Source organism: Thermobia domestica, chromosome 15 (genome assembly GCF_964235325.1).
Source record: "Thermobia domestica chromosome 15, izTheDome1.hap1.1, whole genome shotgun sequence".
NCBI classification, from domain to species: Eukaryota; Metazoa; Arthropoda; class Insecta; order Zygentoma; family Lepismatidae; genus Thermobia; species Thermobia domestica.
The window spans coordinates 102069367-102084881 of NC_137468.1; the positions used below are offsets into that span (position 1 = coordinate 102069367).

The 15515-nt window shown below is 37.0% G+C and overlaps 1 protein-coding gene across 1 annotated transcript in view; it reads right to left on the minus strand.

The window, feature by feature from the left end:
- Window positions 1-361: 361 nt before the first annotated feature.
- The window catches only part of PIP4K (phosphatidylinositol 5-phosphate 4-kinase), a 183999-nt gene continuing 168845 nt past the window's right edge, over window positions 362-15515 (minus strand). The window contains exon 8 of the mRNA XM_081740006.1: window positions 362-5184. Within this exon, the coding sequence (XP_081596132.1) occupies window positions 4997-5184 (188 nt within the window). The 3' untranslated portion in view covers window positions 362-4996. The remainder of the gene's footprint in view (window positions 5185-15515) is intronic.

A 15515-nucleotide genomic window follows, 5' to 3' on the forward strand; every position in this document is an offset into this window, starting at 1 on the left:
CTTTCAGAACTATTCCATCCACCGAGGCAGGGAACATTTGAATATTATCACTTCAAAACAATGCCATTGATTGGTTTTCACAATTTAAAAACTGTTATTACTTGCAGTTTTCATTCCATCTCATTTTAAAGTTCTGCCGTTCTTATTGTAAATCCTTTTCAATATTAAACGATCTGAGTGAGAACATGACAAAACCTGACTTATCTTGGTCTCTAGGAACCGAAATAATGGGGAGCAGAGAGCTGAAAATAAAGTACTTTTTTCTTTCGCTCCTTTCCTCTTTCACGTTTAAATAAATCTTCAAGAAGTCTGTATCTCTAATATATCCACATAAGGGATGAGTATATCAAACACATTTAGATTGACAGATATACTGCTTTGTATTTTACACACGTAAATAACATTTGACACATATTGAATAACATAAAAGCCACTTATTATCGGCTGTACAATATATACAAAATGACATGATGGATACATTTTAAATGTCTGAAACATGTACGTGGGATTAAACATACAAAACATGAACAAATCCTTCTTTTACAGAAAGTCAGTTTACGTACATTATCAATACAAATAGTGAGGTGCGTTTCTCTACATATCAGGTTCATATTCTGTATCTACTTAGTGCATAATATTACATAATATATATACCTATTGATATATATTATAGATAAGAGTTCTGAGGACTATGTCCATTTGTTATTGCCTTTCTTTTAATCCACATGTTTCCTTAAGAACAGGAAGTCATTACTGTAGTAAAGAAATGTAATTTATTTAACTTAAATTAGCAAGTCAGATGATACACACGAAATGTAACGTAGTTTAATTTCTTAAAAAGATAATAAATAAATAAATACAATAAACAAAAGAGTGGAAACGAACAATCTAAAATGGAGGCTTTTTTCCATTTAAAAAACTGAGTAAGATTAAGATACACAAACACGCGCGCGTGCATACATAATTATATACATAACATATAAATTCGGCTTTTTCTATATATAGTATATTATACATATACACAAGCGAAAATAGCATAGGTTGTGAACGGTCATCGATATGCTCAAACCCACGTCTACCGTACACACACCATGGTTCCAGCACTAGAATAAACAGTGTATCTTTGAGTCTTGATGAATAGATTCTCACATAAACATTTTTAAACATGAATAGTATAAGCTAGTAAATGTATTGTACTCTTGGAAATATACATCATGCAATTCCCTATTGCCCAATAGATTTAAGTTTATAAAGTAAATTTTACTGTCTCTGAATTAGGTTATAATGTACCCAAAAAATTTTTTTACCTCCTAATGTTATCGGCTCGATCGTTTTGCATTGAATCAAGAACAGTCATGTCTTCTAGGATATAGCACTTTTAGGGGAGTATTTTATTACCCCCATTCAAAGAAAGCATTACTTCCAGTACAGTGAATTATTCATCTCGTCGAATGCCACTTACCACTATGTTTGAATACATACACTAAAAGCACAATAAAACTTACTCAAACAGTCTCTCTAGTAGAAAAAACTTGACAATATTATCGTTGGCTTGAGTCTTCATCAAGTAGGGTCTAGAAACTAGCTAGAGGCTCAAGTTAACTTAAATGAAGGGTTTGCTGACTGATTTCATACGAGAAATTGCAGAATCAACCGATTTTTCATTACACAATTTTTTTCATGCGAATACCAGAAATATTCAAAATAAATCTAAATTTTTCTCGAATTCGCATTTCTAGAGGATATAGTATAATGAAAAATGTATATCTTTAATTCCTCGATTTCTCATATAAAGCATCTAATTCAAATAGTTACACCTACTCATTAACATAAATAGTGAACTGCTCAAGCACTGGTCAGTATACCGGCACAGCAAGCCAGAGATATGCGTCTGATCCTCGCTCTTGTCATACATTTTCACTTCTTGAATTGACCAATTTTACTACTTTCTAATAAGTATATCCTGAATTATCTTCAGGCATGTCGTTAAGATCTTGGTACACACCACGCATCTCTTGCATCAATACATACATTGAAAGCAGTAATTTTGAGAGAACTCGAATCTTCTAACAGTACAGTACAACAAATTTAAAGGCACTTCAAAGCACTTCAAATATCATTACCTCTACCTAGTTTACTCACCAAACCTGATGAAGTGAAGGTAAGAAGCTGACACGTTTTCTGAACTGACTTGTAATATGTTTTATTATTTAATGAATCTTGGTACAATTATTATTATGCTAATAATTTCAGGGTGTGTCCTAAAACACAATATTATATTCTAAATGATAAATTCATTTTTGAGATATTAAAATGATAAAGTGAATCGCCAAAGAGATACTCTTTATGAGTCGAATGTACTTTCATATATATGCTCAATGATGAAGTACGCACACAAGTTTTATAATGAGATCGTACATTGTTCCAATAAATCTGCATAGTATAAAATGAGTTAAGACAACGCAGTTCACACTACGGAAAATCTTGTATATTATCACTTGGTAAGTCTTTCTTGGCACTGACACAGTACCAAACTATCAGTAAACTGAATTTCCTCTATCCACTTCCCAAGTTTCCGGTAATTATTCAAATTATCCTTTTCATATTATAGCAATGTAGCTACAGTTTTTTCCCCTTATACTAAATTTTAAACAACAACAATATAGTTTCTGTTAGATTCTAATTCAGTCAAGTTCTCTGCTTTCTTATACTTTTTCTCATATTTTGACCAGAGCATACCAACATCATTCGACAAAAATTACAGTTGGTGCTATTGTGAAAAACTATACAATAACTTTACTTCAGTCACAGATATCAAATTATACACAGCTTTAGAATATATCAGGTTCATATCATAAATTACTGTAAGCATTTATTTGTGACCTTAGCTCCTCAAAGTTCAATTACGTATCTTGCACATATGATACCAAATTAGATAATGCACTACACAATTCCTTTTTCCTAAACCTTCGGACAGAAAAGACAAATATGAGTACACTGAAAGTTACTAACCGGAAAAAGAAATCGTATGGAGGATGAGGAAACTTTTTGTTGATGACTTTACTACATTCGGCAATAACGAGCACACTTCTTTACCCTGATGTACTGAGTTGAAAAACTTAATTTAACGAATTTCAGTAATGTTATCAAATGTTCATTAAACATACCACAAAAAAGAAACAAGCATTTGATATTTTGCATAGCATTTTCACAACGCAGACAATAGGGAAAACAAAAGAAAATAGTACATCTCACTAAAAGACATTTCAAAACACTGAAAGAAATAATCACAATGAAATCGAAACTAATCGGCATCAACAAAAACTGAATACTATTTTCACATTTCTCAGCAAACTGGGAGGGCATAAAAAATAAAACATTTAAATCAATATGTCCCTTAGCCTCAGGAATGACTTAAACACTAAACATTCCTTAAATAAATAAATACTATCTACAAAACTGAGTAAAGAGGTGGAAGAATTGTTACATTATCTAACGATGACTCTAATTAACGAAAGAAACTGGACCATATGCCACTGTCTCTCCACAGTGCAGATACAAACTATGTCCTATTGGGCTTATAGTGTGTACTTATGCATCACTCAATTTATAGTTTTACGAAAGAGTCTGTATAATAGCAAACAATAACTTTTTGAGGTAAATTGTTTTTCCTCACTATGCAGATAAAAACACGGCAATAACAGCTGAGCATAGACAAGTATCTTCATAAAATTTTAACACTTCTGTTTCTATATAAAGAAACAAATAAAATAAGGGAAAAAAGAAAAAAAAGACTATTTCGAATTCTTTGAAACAACGATGAAAAACCGAGAAATACAAGCAACGTGACAATGAAAAGTTTGTGTGCATATATCAAAAGCATACACCTCTGCTGTAGAAAAGATATTGTCACAAATTGGGAATTATCACAATTTTCAAGTATAACTTGTTAATAGGTTTAAGCTCAAGCAAACTATCCATTCTGTCCACTGTCAAATATCGTCAATAGTATTCTTCTCCTTTCTTTTCACTTTATACATTGTACCTGCGATACAAACCTAAGTTCTCCATTTTATGGGTAAACTTTATCCTCCACGCTTAGAGCACACTGAAAATGGCATGAGTATTACAACAATCACTTCTTGACTAAACCTAAAATGATAATATGAATTTTTCTATACAGGATATACGAAAGCAAGATTGCTTTGTGAAAAATGAGCAATATCTTACACGATATGAAAAATTATAGACTAGACGCAATAATTCTATTCACTACCGGAGAAGCTGATGTGACTGACTATATTTTTGACTGTTACAGGATGCCTAATATTGGTTCTTTTCTATGTTGGTCTACTCAATTGTTAATAAAAGACTAATTTTGTTAAGAACGAGTGGATATAGGAAACCTGAAATTCGTTCCAGTTGGAAGTTTTATACATGCACTTAGATACTGGAGTTTGTTATGAAATTAATGAACTATTTTACTTTCCTTTTTTCTTTAATCTCGGCGAGTAATATCAAACTACTATTTCATTAAAGTGCATACATATGTTTGTCCAAGAACGAGCGACTTTAATATATTTGTAATATATATGTAAACAAAAAGCCAATTTATAACAACAAAATACTTCATAGTGGAATGTTATGAAATATTGTGAATCATCTCGTGGTTGCGCTGCACGAATTGCAATGCTTTTCCCATTTTCCTTTGCAAAGTCGGTTGCACACCAGCACTGTTTTGCTCATTTCCATGATGCATGGAAGAAAAATGGCGCACAGAATACAAGATATCTACCTCTAGAGAGCGGAAAGTCTTTATAATTCACATTTACTAAAACCAAGGAACAATCTGCACGGTTTCAGGCAGATGCCAAGCAAAATACGCTGCTTGATCTGTTGATATTTGTGACTCGAGTTTCTCTTTCTTGAGGGCGAGGACGCGGTGACTGCTCATCCTCTGGTTATTTTGAGATCACAGATTGAGGCAACCGACGTCTTATTCTATAGCTTTGCTCATGAAGTCTATGAATCGCTTCGCATACTGATCAGGATCACAAGTTGATATTCCGTCCACATTGGCTCCATATTTCACAGTCTTAGCTGCTTTAGCAGCTTGCTTCTTTACTCCATAATGAGTTAAAACATCGATCACAGCTAGGAAGTAGATTTCTTTTCTTGGCGCACCTGAAGAAGGGAAAAAAATTACAAATTACAGAAAAAAAATATATATATAAGCATATTTTTACATTTTGATTAATCGATTTCAATTTGCACAGCATTTCACATTTTAACAGCATTTCGAAGGCAAATAATATTTTTACTTCGTTTTATATTATTTATATATAAATAACAGCTAATGTCATTAATAAATTATGATTATAGACGGCATTATGATATTAAATCTTTAATATGCTTGGAATTTCTATGTGAAAATCATATATCACATAGATGATCAAGTCAGCAATGCAATATAAATCAATGAAAATGATATTATACATTTATGGTTAGAACAACGAAATCTCGAAGCTGATATGGAAAACAGATTCCTTAGGTTTTCGTTGATTTATTGTTAAGTAATTTGTTCCATAACCTCGAGAGAAGAGAGAGAGAGAGTAGGAAGAGAAGGAAAATTAAAGAACAGTAAAGTGACTGTAATATATCCAGTTGGGTGCCGTTCTGAAATCCAGTCACGTAGTATTGTTGCCAGGTGGAAAATTCAGAGTTTAGTAGAAGATAAAGTTATTGGAACAGGTTGGTCGGTAAGAATAGGTATATGAAAGAACAATATATAAAGAAAGGAATCTATATGTATGATGGTAAAATTCCCAATTCAGGATTCATTTGTTTCAATTATGTATATATACTGATGAAACCGCATTTAAGAGCACTCCATACACATTGTCGATTCGAATAAAATGGGATATTAATGTCTACAGATGGGACATTAATCGTAGTGTATTGAGGGATGTTACTATTAGGTAATTTAAAGGTCAACGGACAACACGACAAGTGTGAATCCGCTGTATCTAGATTACAGCCTGTGTTTGCAATGTCAAGACAACAGCAGCGAACGTATTTTGTAATAACAGCGCGTGTGGCCGTATAATGGGGCTATGAGAGGCCAAGTGATTGTTTTACAGAATTGTTGCTCGCAAAGATCATAATGTGCTGTCTGTATCTCACTGATTGTGTACACGATTGGAGGCAAAGGGTTTCCAGAAGATGTTCCACCACAGCAACTCGCGACGCATGGGATGTCGTAACTTACAGGGCAGGGCATACAATGAGAGTCATCGTGGTTCCTGTATGTGTGCATGAATACAAAATAATCGATTGTTGGAGACAGGCTAATGTTCCCGCGTTCCTCCCGAACGATTACCCCTGACACCTGTTCATCAATGAAAACGTCCTCGGTGAGCCGAAAGAACCAAAGTACTAAGATGAATGAAAGAAAATGATATTCAACGATGACAGTAATTTCTGTCTTGGATACAATGACTGTTGTGTGTGTGTGTGTGTGTGTGTGTGTTAGTAGACATGCTGGTGAGCGGGAACATCCAGCGTATGATAGCAACCGCCATACAGAACCCACGCCTAGCATTCTGTATGGTGGCAATAAGCTACACATTCTGCTCTCTTCTGATCTTCATTAGGGACACTGACTACTGCAACAGACATTCGTAATGTCATCAATCCTGTTTTCCGATCTTATTTAAACACCTTGCGAGACCCCATTTTCCAGCAGCTTAAGCTGTGCCCCCACTCCAGTAGGATAACCTAGCGCGCTCTATTCAGTATATGCTTAATACTCTTGCTTCGTATGTCTTTAGATCTAAGGCCTATCGACGACATGTGGGACATGATATGATAGAATGGCGTCTGACTGTTAGCCGTTTCCGACATTAACCACTGCCCAACTCCGCCCACGATCTACAGGGACGTGATATACTATACTCCCGACAGACATTCAATATTTGTAAGACTGGTTACCTGCCAAAACAACCGTTCAATGTGCTATTAAGATGTATTATGTAGTTTTGATCATCCTGTAAAACATCTTCGGACCATTATCACCATAAAACACTTAATCCTTATAATTTAAAACTTTTATACTTATTTTAGTAAAATGGTATCATACTGTGTTCAATTTTGTAAAATCGGTAATAAATAAAATTTAAAAAATGCCGCGTGTAGTTGCTCTACCTTCTACCTGCTTCAGTAAAACATTACAATATACAGTCTCGGTCTCGTCTTGATCAACAGATGCTTGTCTCGATCTCGATCTCAAGGGCCAAGTTTTGATTTCATCTCAAATTAAATTGGGCTAAATTAAAAATTTGAAAATAGTATTATCTTACATGTTTACTCCTTTTATTTCTTTACTTACTTCTGGATTGAAGAATTATTGTAGGCTGCGTACCTTTTCAAATCTAAGTGGCTAACGCTCGTGCTTTCTACGTGTTGTGTTCACGGATTCAATTCTCAGTGGGTATATCAAGACTTGGATAAAATCAGAATAATGATCCACATCCCACTTTAACGGGATTTTTTTTCGATTATATTAATATTATATATATAAAGAAATCAGAACCTGTAGGGTGATATGAATAAGTCTTTCCTTGAAATATATGGAAAGCAACCGACCCTATAACGCATCTTCTGCATAATAATATTAAAGTTTCCCGTATTTATTTTAAATACTGGACTAAATACGCATTAATATCTAGGTGTTTGGTCAAAAGGAACATGTTAACCAGAGTGTATTGAATATACAGTGCGCAATAGGTAACTAGTTTATACAATCCATTAAAACGTTCATGGGCGAAACTACATGCATCTCTTTGATAGAATTACGGTAGATCGATTTATTCTCGTCTTTCAACCAAGCTCAAGTGTGACTTAGAATTTCACCTAAACTCTGAGAAATGGATACCTGGGGAAATCTGATGATGAAGGTGGTCGAAGTTTGGTGCAGACCCCATCAGCTCCTGTCAATACATAGGTCGTGGAAATATAAAAAGCCTTACTGCCCTTGGGGTGACTAAAACGGGGAGTGCACTTGTACCTTCTGCTTTCATTAACGTTCCTCATCATGTATTTACTCTTAACTACAACTACTGAATTACACATGGATATTCAGGATACTAAAAAGTAAACAAGAATACTTTTCCTTAATACACGAATGTAGAAAAGTCTGTTTAACAATGAGTATTACTAATTTTAATTTTTTTATCTATATTTAACTTGACAGAAGTGAAATTCCTCTTTGGATTACAATGAAAATAAATTTGAAATATACGAAAAATCTGCACCCAACTTTAAAATGTTAAGAAGTAGGGTTGCTAGAAAACAGGAACTCCGAATATTTTTGGACATAGCGTTTTTAAATTTATACTGAAAATCTAGAGAATGTAAAACAAAAAGATACTAAGCTCTGCTAGCTACTAGCCTGAGACTGATTAATATAGCAAGTTGTCGTATGTAATCAGGATTACATTGTATTTTTAACGGTTATCGCACCTCTAATACAGAATCCGTAATTTCACTACAAATATTGGAATTGTATAAAATAACAGACAAATTCTGACCAAAGCATATATTAACTAGTAAATAATAGCGTTACAGTTTCGGCAAATTAACGTTGCCTTCATCAGACACATTATCAGATAATGTGTCTGATGAAGGCAAAGTTAATTTGCCGGAACTGTAACGCTATTATTTACTAGTTAATATATGCTTTGGTCAGAATTTGTCTGTTATTTTATACAAGAAGTTCCAAAGCTAGAATGAGTGGTATTCATTGGAATTGTATCTCAAACTACACTCCACAAAAAGATTAAGAACGAGGTAGAAAGAGAATGTTCGTTATACTTGTATAAGTTAGTGCTGGTTGGGCTCTAATCAATTTTAGGGTTCAATTTAACGCTTTTTCTCCTTACATATTCTTGACCTATCCTATTCCGAAATATCTTGTACTCTTCTCCAAGAACTCTCAGTTTAAAAAAAAAAAATGGTATCACTATATTAGAGGCCTGCACGGGCTCGGGCCAAGCCCGCGGGCCTAAGCCGGCCCCGGCCCGTGGGCCGGACTCGGGCATTCAAAGCATATATAACTTCGGGCCCGGGCCGTAAATTTTTAAATATACAACCATACTTGTGGGGCCTCTTCGGGCCTAACTTCGTAAATATGCTGTACAAAGATATATATTGCACCGTACTTTCTGGAGAACTTTTAAAGCACAACTCCAAAATTAAACCTCTACTTGCTGTCAACAAAAATACAATTTCGCATTAATTATTAAGATTCTGTAATTCGGGCTTATTTCGGGCTCATTTGATTATCAAGTGAGCTCGGGCATAAATGCTAAAACATATTTAGGCCTCGGGTCGGGCCTCAGATTGTAAATTCACGGGCCCAGCCGGGCTCGGGCTAAAAATCCCGGCCCGTGCAGACTTCTACACTATATACAAGCGGTTGTACAGGGTTGAGTCATACTGGTTTGGAATATTCTAGTACACAACACACCTCTATTTATTACAGTACAATAAAAGCAGGTGAACATTGAAAGTATAGTCTCGTATTCGGTTGTCTGTAGCCACCTTCCTATAAGTTCTTCGATTCCAGGTCTTGACTTTAGAAGCAACGTCCGCCACTACTTTTCCACCTTCTACTGGTTCGTGAACCATCGTGATCTTATGAAGTGCGCCACTGACCAAAACAGGTAGTAATCCGAAGAGGCAAGATTAGGACTATATGCTGAGTGTGGCATCTGTTTGATACCATCAAATTCTGAATTATTTGTTGCGTTTTCAAAATGAGTCTGGTTTTGCCTTATTCTGCTGCAGCAGGCGCGCTTTCGGTTCACCAATGCAGGATATTTTTGGCGTACTGCAGCACAATTAGCTTCAACTGTTCGGAATGAAGATCGGTATTTAAGGTATGATCGTTAGGAACGAGCTCCAAGCAAATTACCCCTCGTAGTTCTACCACACACAGAACATGAGTATACTGAAAATAGCCCTGTTTGACGACTGGTTCTGGAAGCTTGCTAAACCACTGACTTTGCACATTCCAATTTCGAAACACCAACTCTTCGTTGCATGTGACAATCCGTTTCCGCAAACGCACATCATGCAGATTTTGCAGCAGTTGCCTGTATACATCCACTCTCCTGTGGGCCTGAGCTGGGGTCAACTCATGGAACAATGGGTCATTTCTTGATGTTTTTCTCGAGTTCGTCAAGGTGACACACTACAGTGGAGTGGGTCATGCCAAGTTCGTTTGACAATCATCGTGTGCTGGTGGACTTCGATTTTCCACAATGGGGTGTCTTATGACTTGAGAATCTTATCCTCGAGCAGCCAAACCTTGGCTGTATAACCGCCACCAGGTTATAGAAGTATTTTTGAGGACGCTCTGTATATTTCGTAAAGACAGTGATTTTTTTTTTTTTTTTTTTTTTTTTTTTCGTTTTATACTTTATTCTGCGACGCAAAGAAGTTCTTTCTTTGGTAGAAATTCACCCACCCACGCAACTGGACAAAGAAGTATTTCATGGTTTTTTCATATATATATATTTAAAACATTGCTTTGTAGTGAGAACGTTTCACTGAGCGACGAACCTTTTCAGTGTTTCTCCCTGACCTATTAATATGCAAAGTCTATATTCTACAGTTACTTGGAACTGAATTAAGCGCTTTCTTTAATCATCTATGGAAATATTGCAGTAGATTAGAGAAGATCAGAGTAGACCAGGTGTTCACGCGTCAGATCGTCGCCAGCCACATCGCTTTACCAGTTCATTATCTGTTCTTTCACACGCCCGAGTTATCGCAATGTCTTGTGCGTCGTGGCCAATGGACTAAAATTATCGTCAACTCTTTTTTATGATCTATTTGCATGTACATACAGGTGATTTAAGGACCATTGATTAAGGACCATTGTAGTTCGTATCTCGAACCTCTTGGTTCGGAGAGTGTTACTCCACGTTTCGAAGCAGCAACCACGCACGTCGCGTCGAACTTCAAGTATAATATTGTGTTAAGGGGCATAAGCTATTAGCCGGTGAAGGACGTTTTCTTACGGCTAGCCCCAATCAAAAAGTCCCAGGTTCATATACCTAGTGCGATAGTTACAAACGTGCCCTCCAACATTAGCATTCCACTTTGGAGACTGTAATTTTACCGAAGACTCGTATCGACTCTTCAGGACTGTTTGAAGCAGCAACTAGATTACTACGTGGGACTATCCCGGCAACTTTTTCCCCAGTGCTAATCCCCAAGTGCATCAATGGTATGAGAAAAGCATTTATGGTGAAATCTCAATTATAATCATATATATATATATATATATATATATCAAAGTGATAAGGGCTACAGTATAGTGAAAAGTAAAGTTTGATTTTAATAAAGCAAATAATTATACATAATCAGTGTTAAGTTTTGTGATCGTTTCTCTTCATTATTTTTCTTTTTAATAGTATTCTAATAAATAAGTGCAGTGTCCTTTAACTCAGTGTGTTTTCGTTGTGTGTATGTGAGTGATGTTTGTGTGTGTTATGGTCTGGATGACCGTCTGATCGTCCGTGAGGTTTTTGAGACGAGACATTCGAACCTCGCGGCGCCTAATGCTCATCTCATCATTTAGACCGACGAGCAATTTGGGAACAATTTCGTAATCCCTTCTTGGAGAGGTCCTTCAACGTCCTTCCCAGGTAAGTCCAAGTCTCAGGAGATACTCATTGGCAGGACCACGGAGGGCAACGGAGAACAGACTACGACCAGGCGATTACAAACAAATGGCAGCCCGAACTGAGATTCAAGAATCGATTTCAAATAAATGGTACTCGAACAGCGACCCGACACTCTGGGCGATTACAGCTGCACTTGGACATTTTTGCAACCTGTACGAAATTTCTGAAACCAACATGTTGCTGTGCTGAGGTTCATTGCACCTTCCCCTTTCGCGTAACAAACGTTTTGGGTTGCCGGCTCAGCGTTATGCCCGCATTGAATGGTTCACATGTCAGACATATCGTTTCTGCCACTAAATACTGATTGAACATATTCATGTAGTGATGGCCTCCGTGTTATACAGTTCGCTTCGCATATTACCTCTTGGGTCAGTTTGATATTGTATTTACGGTAGATGACAGCGTATAAACGAGCCTGCTGTTTGAGTTAATACTGCAAGACTTATGACTCAGCCTTGTCGTAAAATAACACGAAATTTTAAACATCTCTCTCCCTGCATAATTCCTGAACTGTGTAAAAATAATGTTGGGGTTGTGTGTTTGCTTTACAAAATTAAATTTCTGAATGTGTTAATAACATGCTATTTGAGTAATTAAAATTACTGAAAACAGAATTAAACAGTGAATCCCAAATCAAAATATTGTGTTTTTAAAACATTTTCGATATACTGTGTGATCAGGGGTGGGATTTGTCCTTATTTCTCCCGTCTACATACGCCTATAACTGCAGCCGTGCAAAGGCAATTTGTTCTATTTTCTCCCGTGTATATACAACAGGGCCCTGCACGGGTCGGAGACTCCCGTTCGGCCCGGCGGATTAGCCGACCCGGTCCGGAATGTGCCCGACCCGTTTTACGTATTACCAGGTGGGACGGGCCGAACCGGGCCGGACACAAATGCTATAGGGCCGAACCGGGCACATGTATTTCCGTGCCGAGTCAGGACGGACCGAATAGGGTCGGATACTGCAAAAGACAGACCAGACGCTATACTGTCGGTCTACGTTAATCGTAATTTGTTTGGAAACTGATTCTTTATACAAGACTGTACCACTACTTATGTTACTAACACTATTACTTCTATTATTACTATAACCACTGCTAATACTACTACACCTGCTACGACTTTGCGTGAGAGTTGACATGTCGGTACGGAATTTACGTTGTACAGAATTTATCTTCTAACTACAGAAAAAAAAATCGGAGAACTGCTATTTATTATCGCCGATCTGCATAGAATTTGAACCGATGCTTCGTAGTACTAGTAGTATTAGTAGTTGTACTGTTTTAGTATTAGGGTTGCGGTCGCTCAGTGGTAGAACGTCCACCTCTGGTGCATGGGGTCCTTGGTTCGATCCCAGCTCGTGTCAAGTGAGCTTTGTGATGTACACACACCGTGCGCGTGGGTTTTCTCTGGTTTCTCCCGTTTCCTCCCACTTTCTTCATTCCACCATTTTCATTCATTTCTCATTATTACAGTCTCCTTTAGCCTAGCCAGCATAACCGTGCGACGTAAAACTTACAATTTCATTTGTTGTAGTATTACTAGTAATAGCATTGACAGTATTCGGTGTCGTATTAGTATAATAATTAGTAGTAGTAATAGTAGTAGCAGTGGCAGTAATAGTAGAATTAGCACTAGTATTCGCAGTCGTAATAGTAGTATTAGCAGTCGTTATTGTAGTATACGTACTACATACGATGTGGCAGTTTTGCCTATTTTCTCTGTTACTCGTAACGCACTGATGAGTGTAGTATAAGATTTTTACGTCCATGAGCTGTATTATATAATAAACATGACAATATATTATAGACAGAGTAAGCATAAATAACAAATAGATAGATAGAATAGAGATATAGAAAGCAAAACTTGGGTAACCTTTCACACGATTTTATCATTCAAAAGGACAAACAGACATTACAACATTATGACGACACATCTCTCATTTTCCATTGAATATTGAGGTATTGACTTATAAAAGATTTGGTTGTTTTCAGGCCGGCTACACCCTGTCTGGCCCGTTTACAGCCTGTCTCATTTGTGCCGGGCACAGAATACAGATTCAGCCTGGGCCGTCTTCGTGCCTGGGTTTGCAGGGCTCTGGTATATATGCTTATGACTGAGACCTTCCGAAGGCAAAGTCCTGCACCATCAGCATACTGTGCTGCATGAAACGCAGTTTGAGAGAGTAGGTAGCTGTTGGCAGGCATAGAGGACAGGTTCGTGGCATCGAATGATGGCAAGTACTGCGTGTGTAGCGAGTATTCCCGCGGAATCGAAGTGGGCAAGAAGTCAGAATGAAATTGCAATTCGTACAATGCTAAGATTTTTATGGAGAAAAAGAACCATGACGCTTTGAATGGTAAAGCAGAATCCAGTACGCCTATGCTAGCACGATTGGTTGAAGCATCCAAATCGATAGTAAACAGTTGCTTACATGACATGGATTACACCAACAAACACCCCCGACAAAGTCCGCATGAGCCGTCAGAGGTGCAAGCCCAGCGCAGAGTTTCAATTTGCCAGACACTGCTACAAAACCAGTATCATCTTAGATTTTGTACAATTGTAACAGGAGACAAGAAGTGGGTGTTTCTGAGAAACCCGGATACACGTACACAATGGGTGGAAAAAGGACAGGAAGCCATAGTCCAAGCTTATCCTACGTGTCTGCTGAAATGTTGACGGGATTGTCTATTTTTGTCACTACGGAAGTAATTGTATCAGTATTAATCCGTTTCTACTATTATTATATAAATAATTATGATATATTCAAACACAATTTATCTCTACTAATATTGTGTTACAATCAATTTTGTCCCCTGGGGGGCGCGGTGGCTCAGTGGTAGAGCGTTCACCTCCGGTGATTGGGGTCCCTGGTTCGATCCCAGCTCGCGCCGTGTGGACTTTGTGGTGGACAAACGCCGTGCTCGTGGGTTTTCTCGGGGTTCTCCCGTTTCCTCCCACTTTCTTCATTCCACCATTTCACTCATCTCTCATCATCACCGTCTCCTTTAGCCTCACCGGCATAACCGTGGGACGTAAAACTTAAAGATTTCATTTCATTTCATTTCAATTTTGTCCCGAATTACTAAAAGCCAGAAATTTGTAATTTTAATAGAATTCTGGGTAAGAAATAATATTTACTTTAGGCTATTACGTATGTTTTAACTCATATAAAATACATATATAGTTGTCGTCTATCGTATGGCCTCGATACTGAAAAGGGGCATTTAAAGTTGAATCAAGCCATCATGCTAGTGACTGGGAACAAACATTTTCTCTCTTATTTCAGCTACATACTCACACTTTGCTCAATGTTACAAAAATCAGCCGCGATGCATTTAACATCTTTACCCAAGTTGAAGATTTGGAAAATGCGAAGTTTGTGAGCACTGGGTGAGCAGTAGTTGCATTCTGTTCCACTGCTCTCTCTCTCTGTAAGAGGATTCCTCGAAAGGACCAGTTTTGAACAAGATTCAGATTTTCAGAACTTACCACACAGCTGCTGATCATACACACACACACAGAACTGAATGGCTTAGTTGAATAACAATTTTTAATGGACCTATCCTAGATTTTTCCTAGATTTTTTTTAAATATCTTGCTACTTCCTTATTCTCCTTTATTTAATGTTTTATAAAGTACTTCTCACCTTTAATCTTACTGTTCTCCAGCTGTTAACAGGCTTTCCTGTAATAACTTTCACCGAATTATCCCTTATTTCAATAGTTTAACACAAACTTATATCTACAGTAGTTA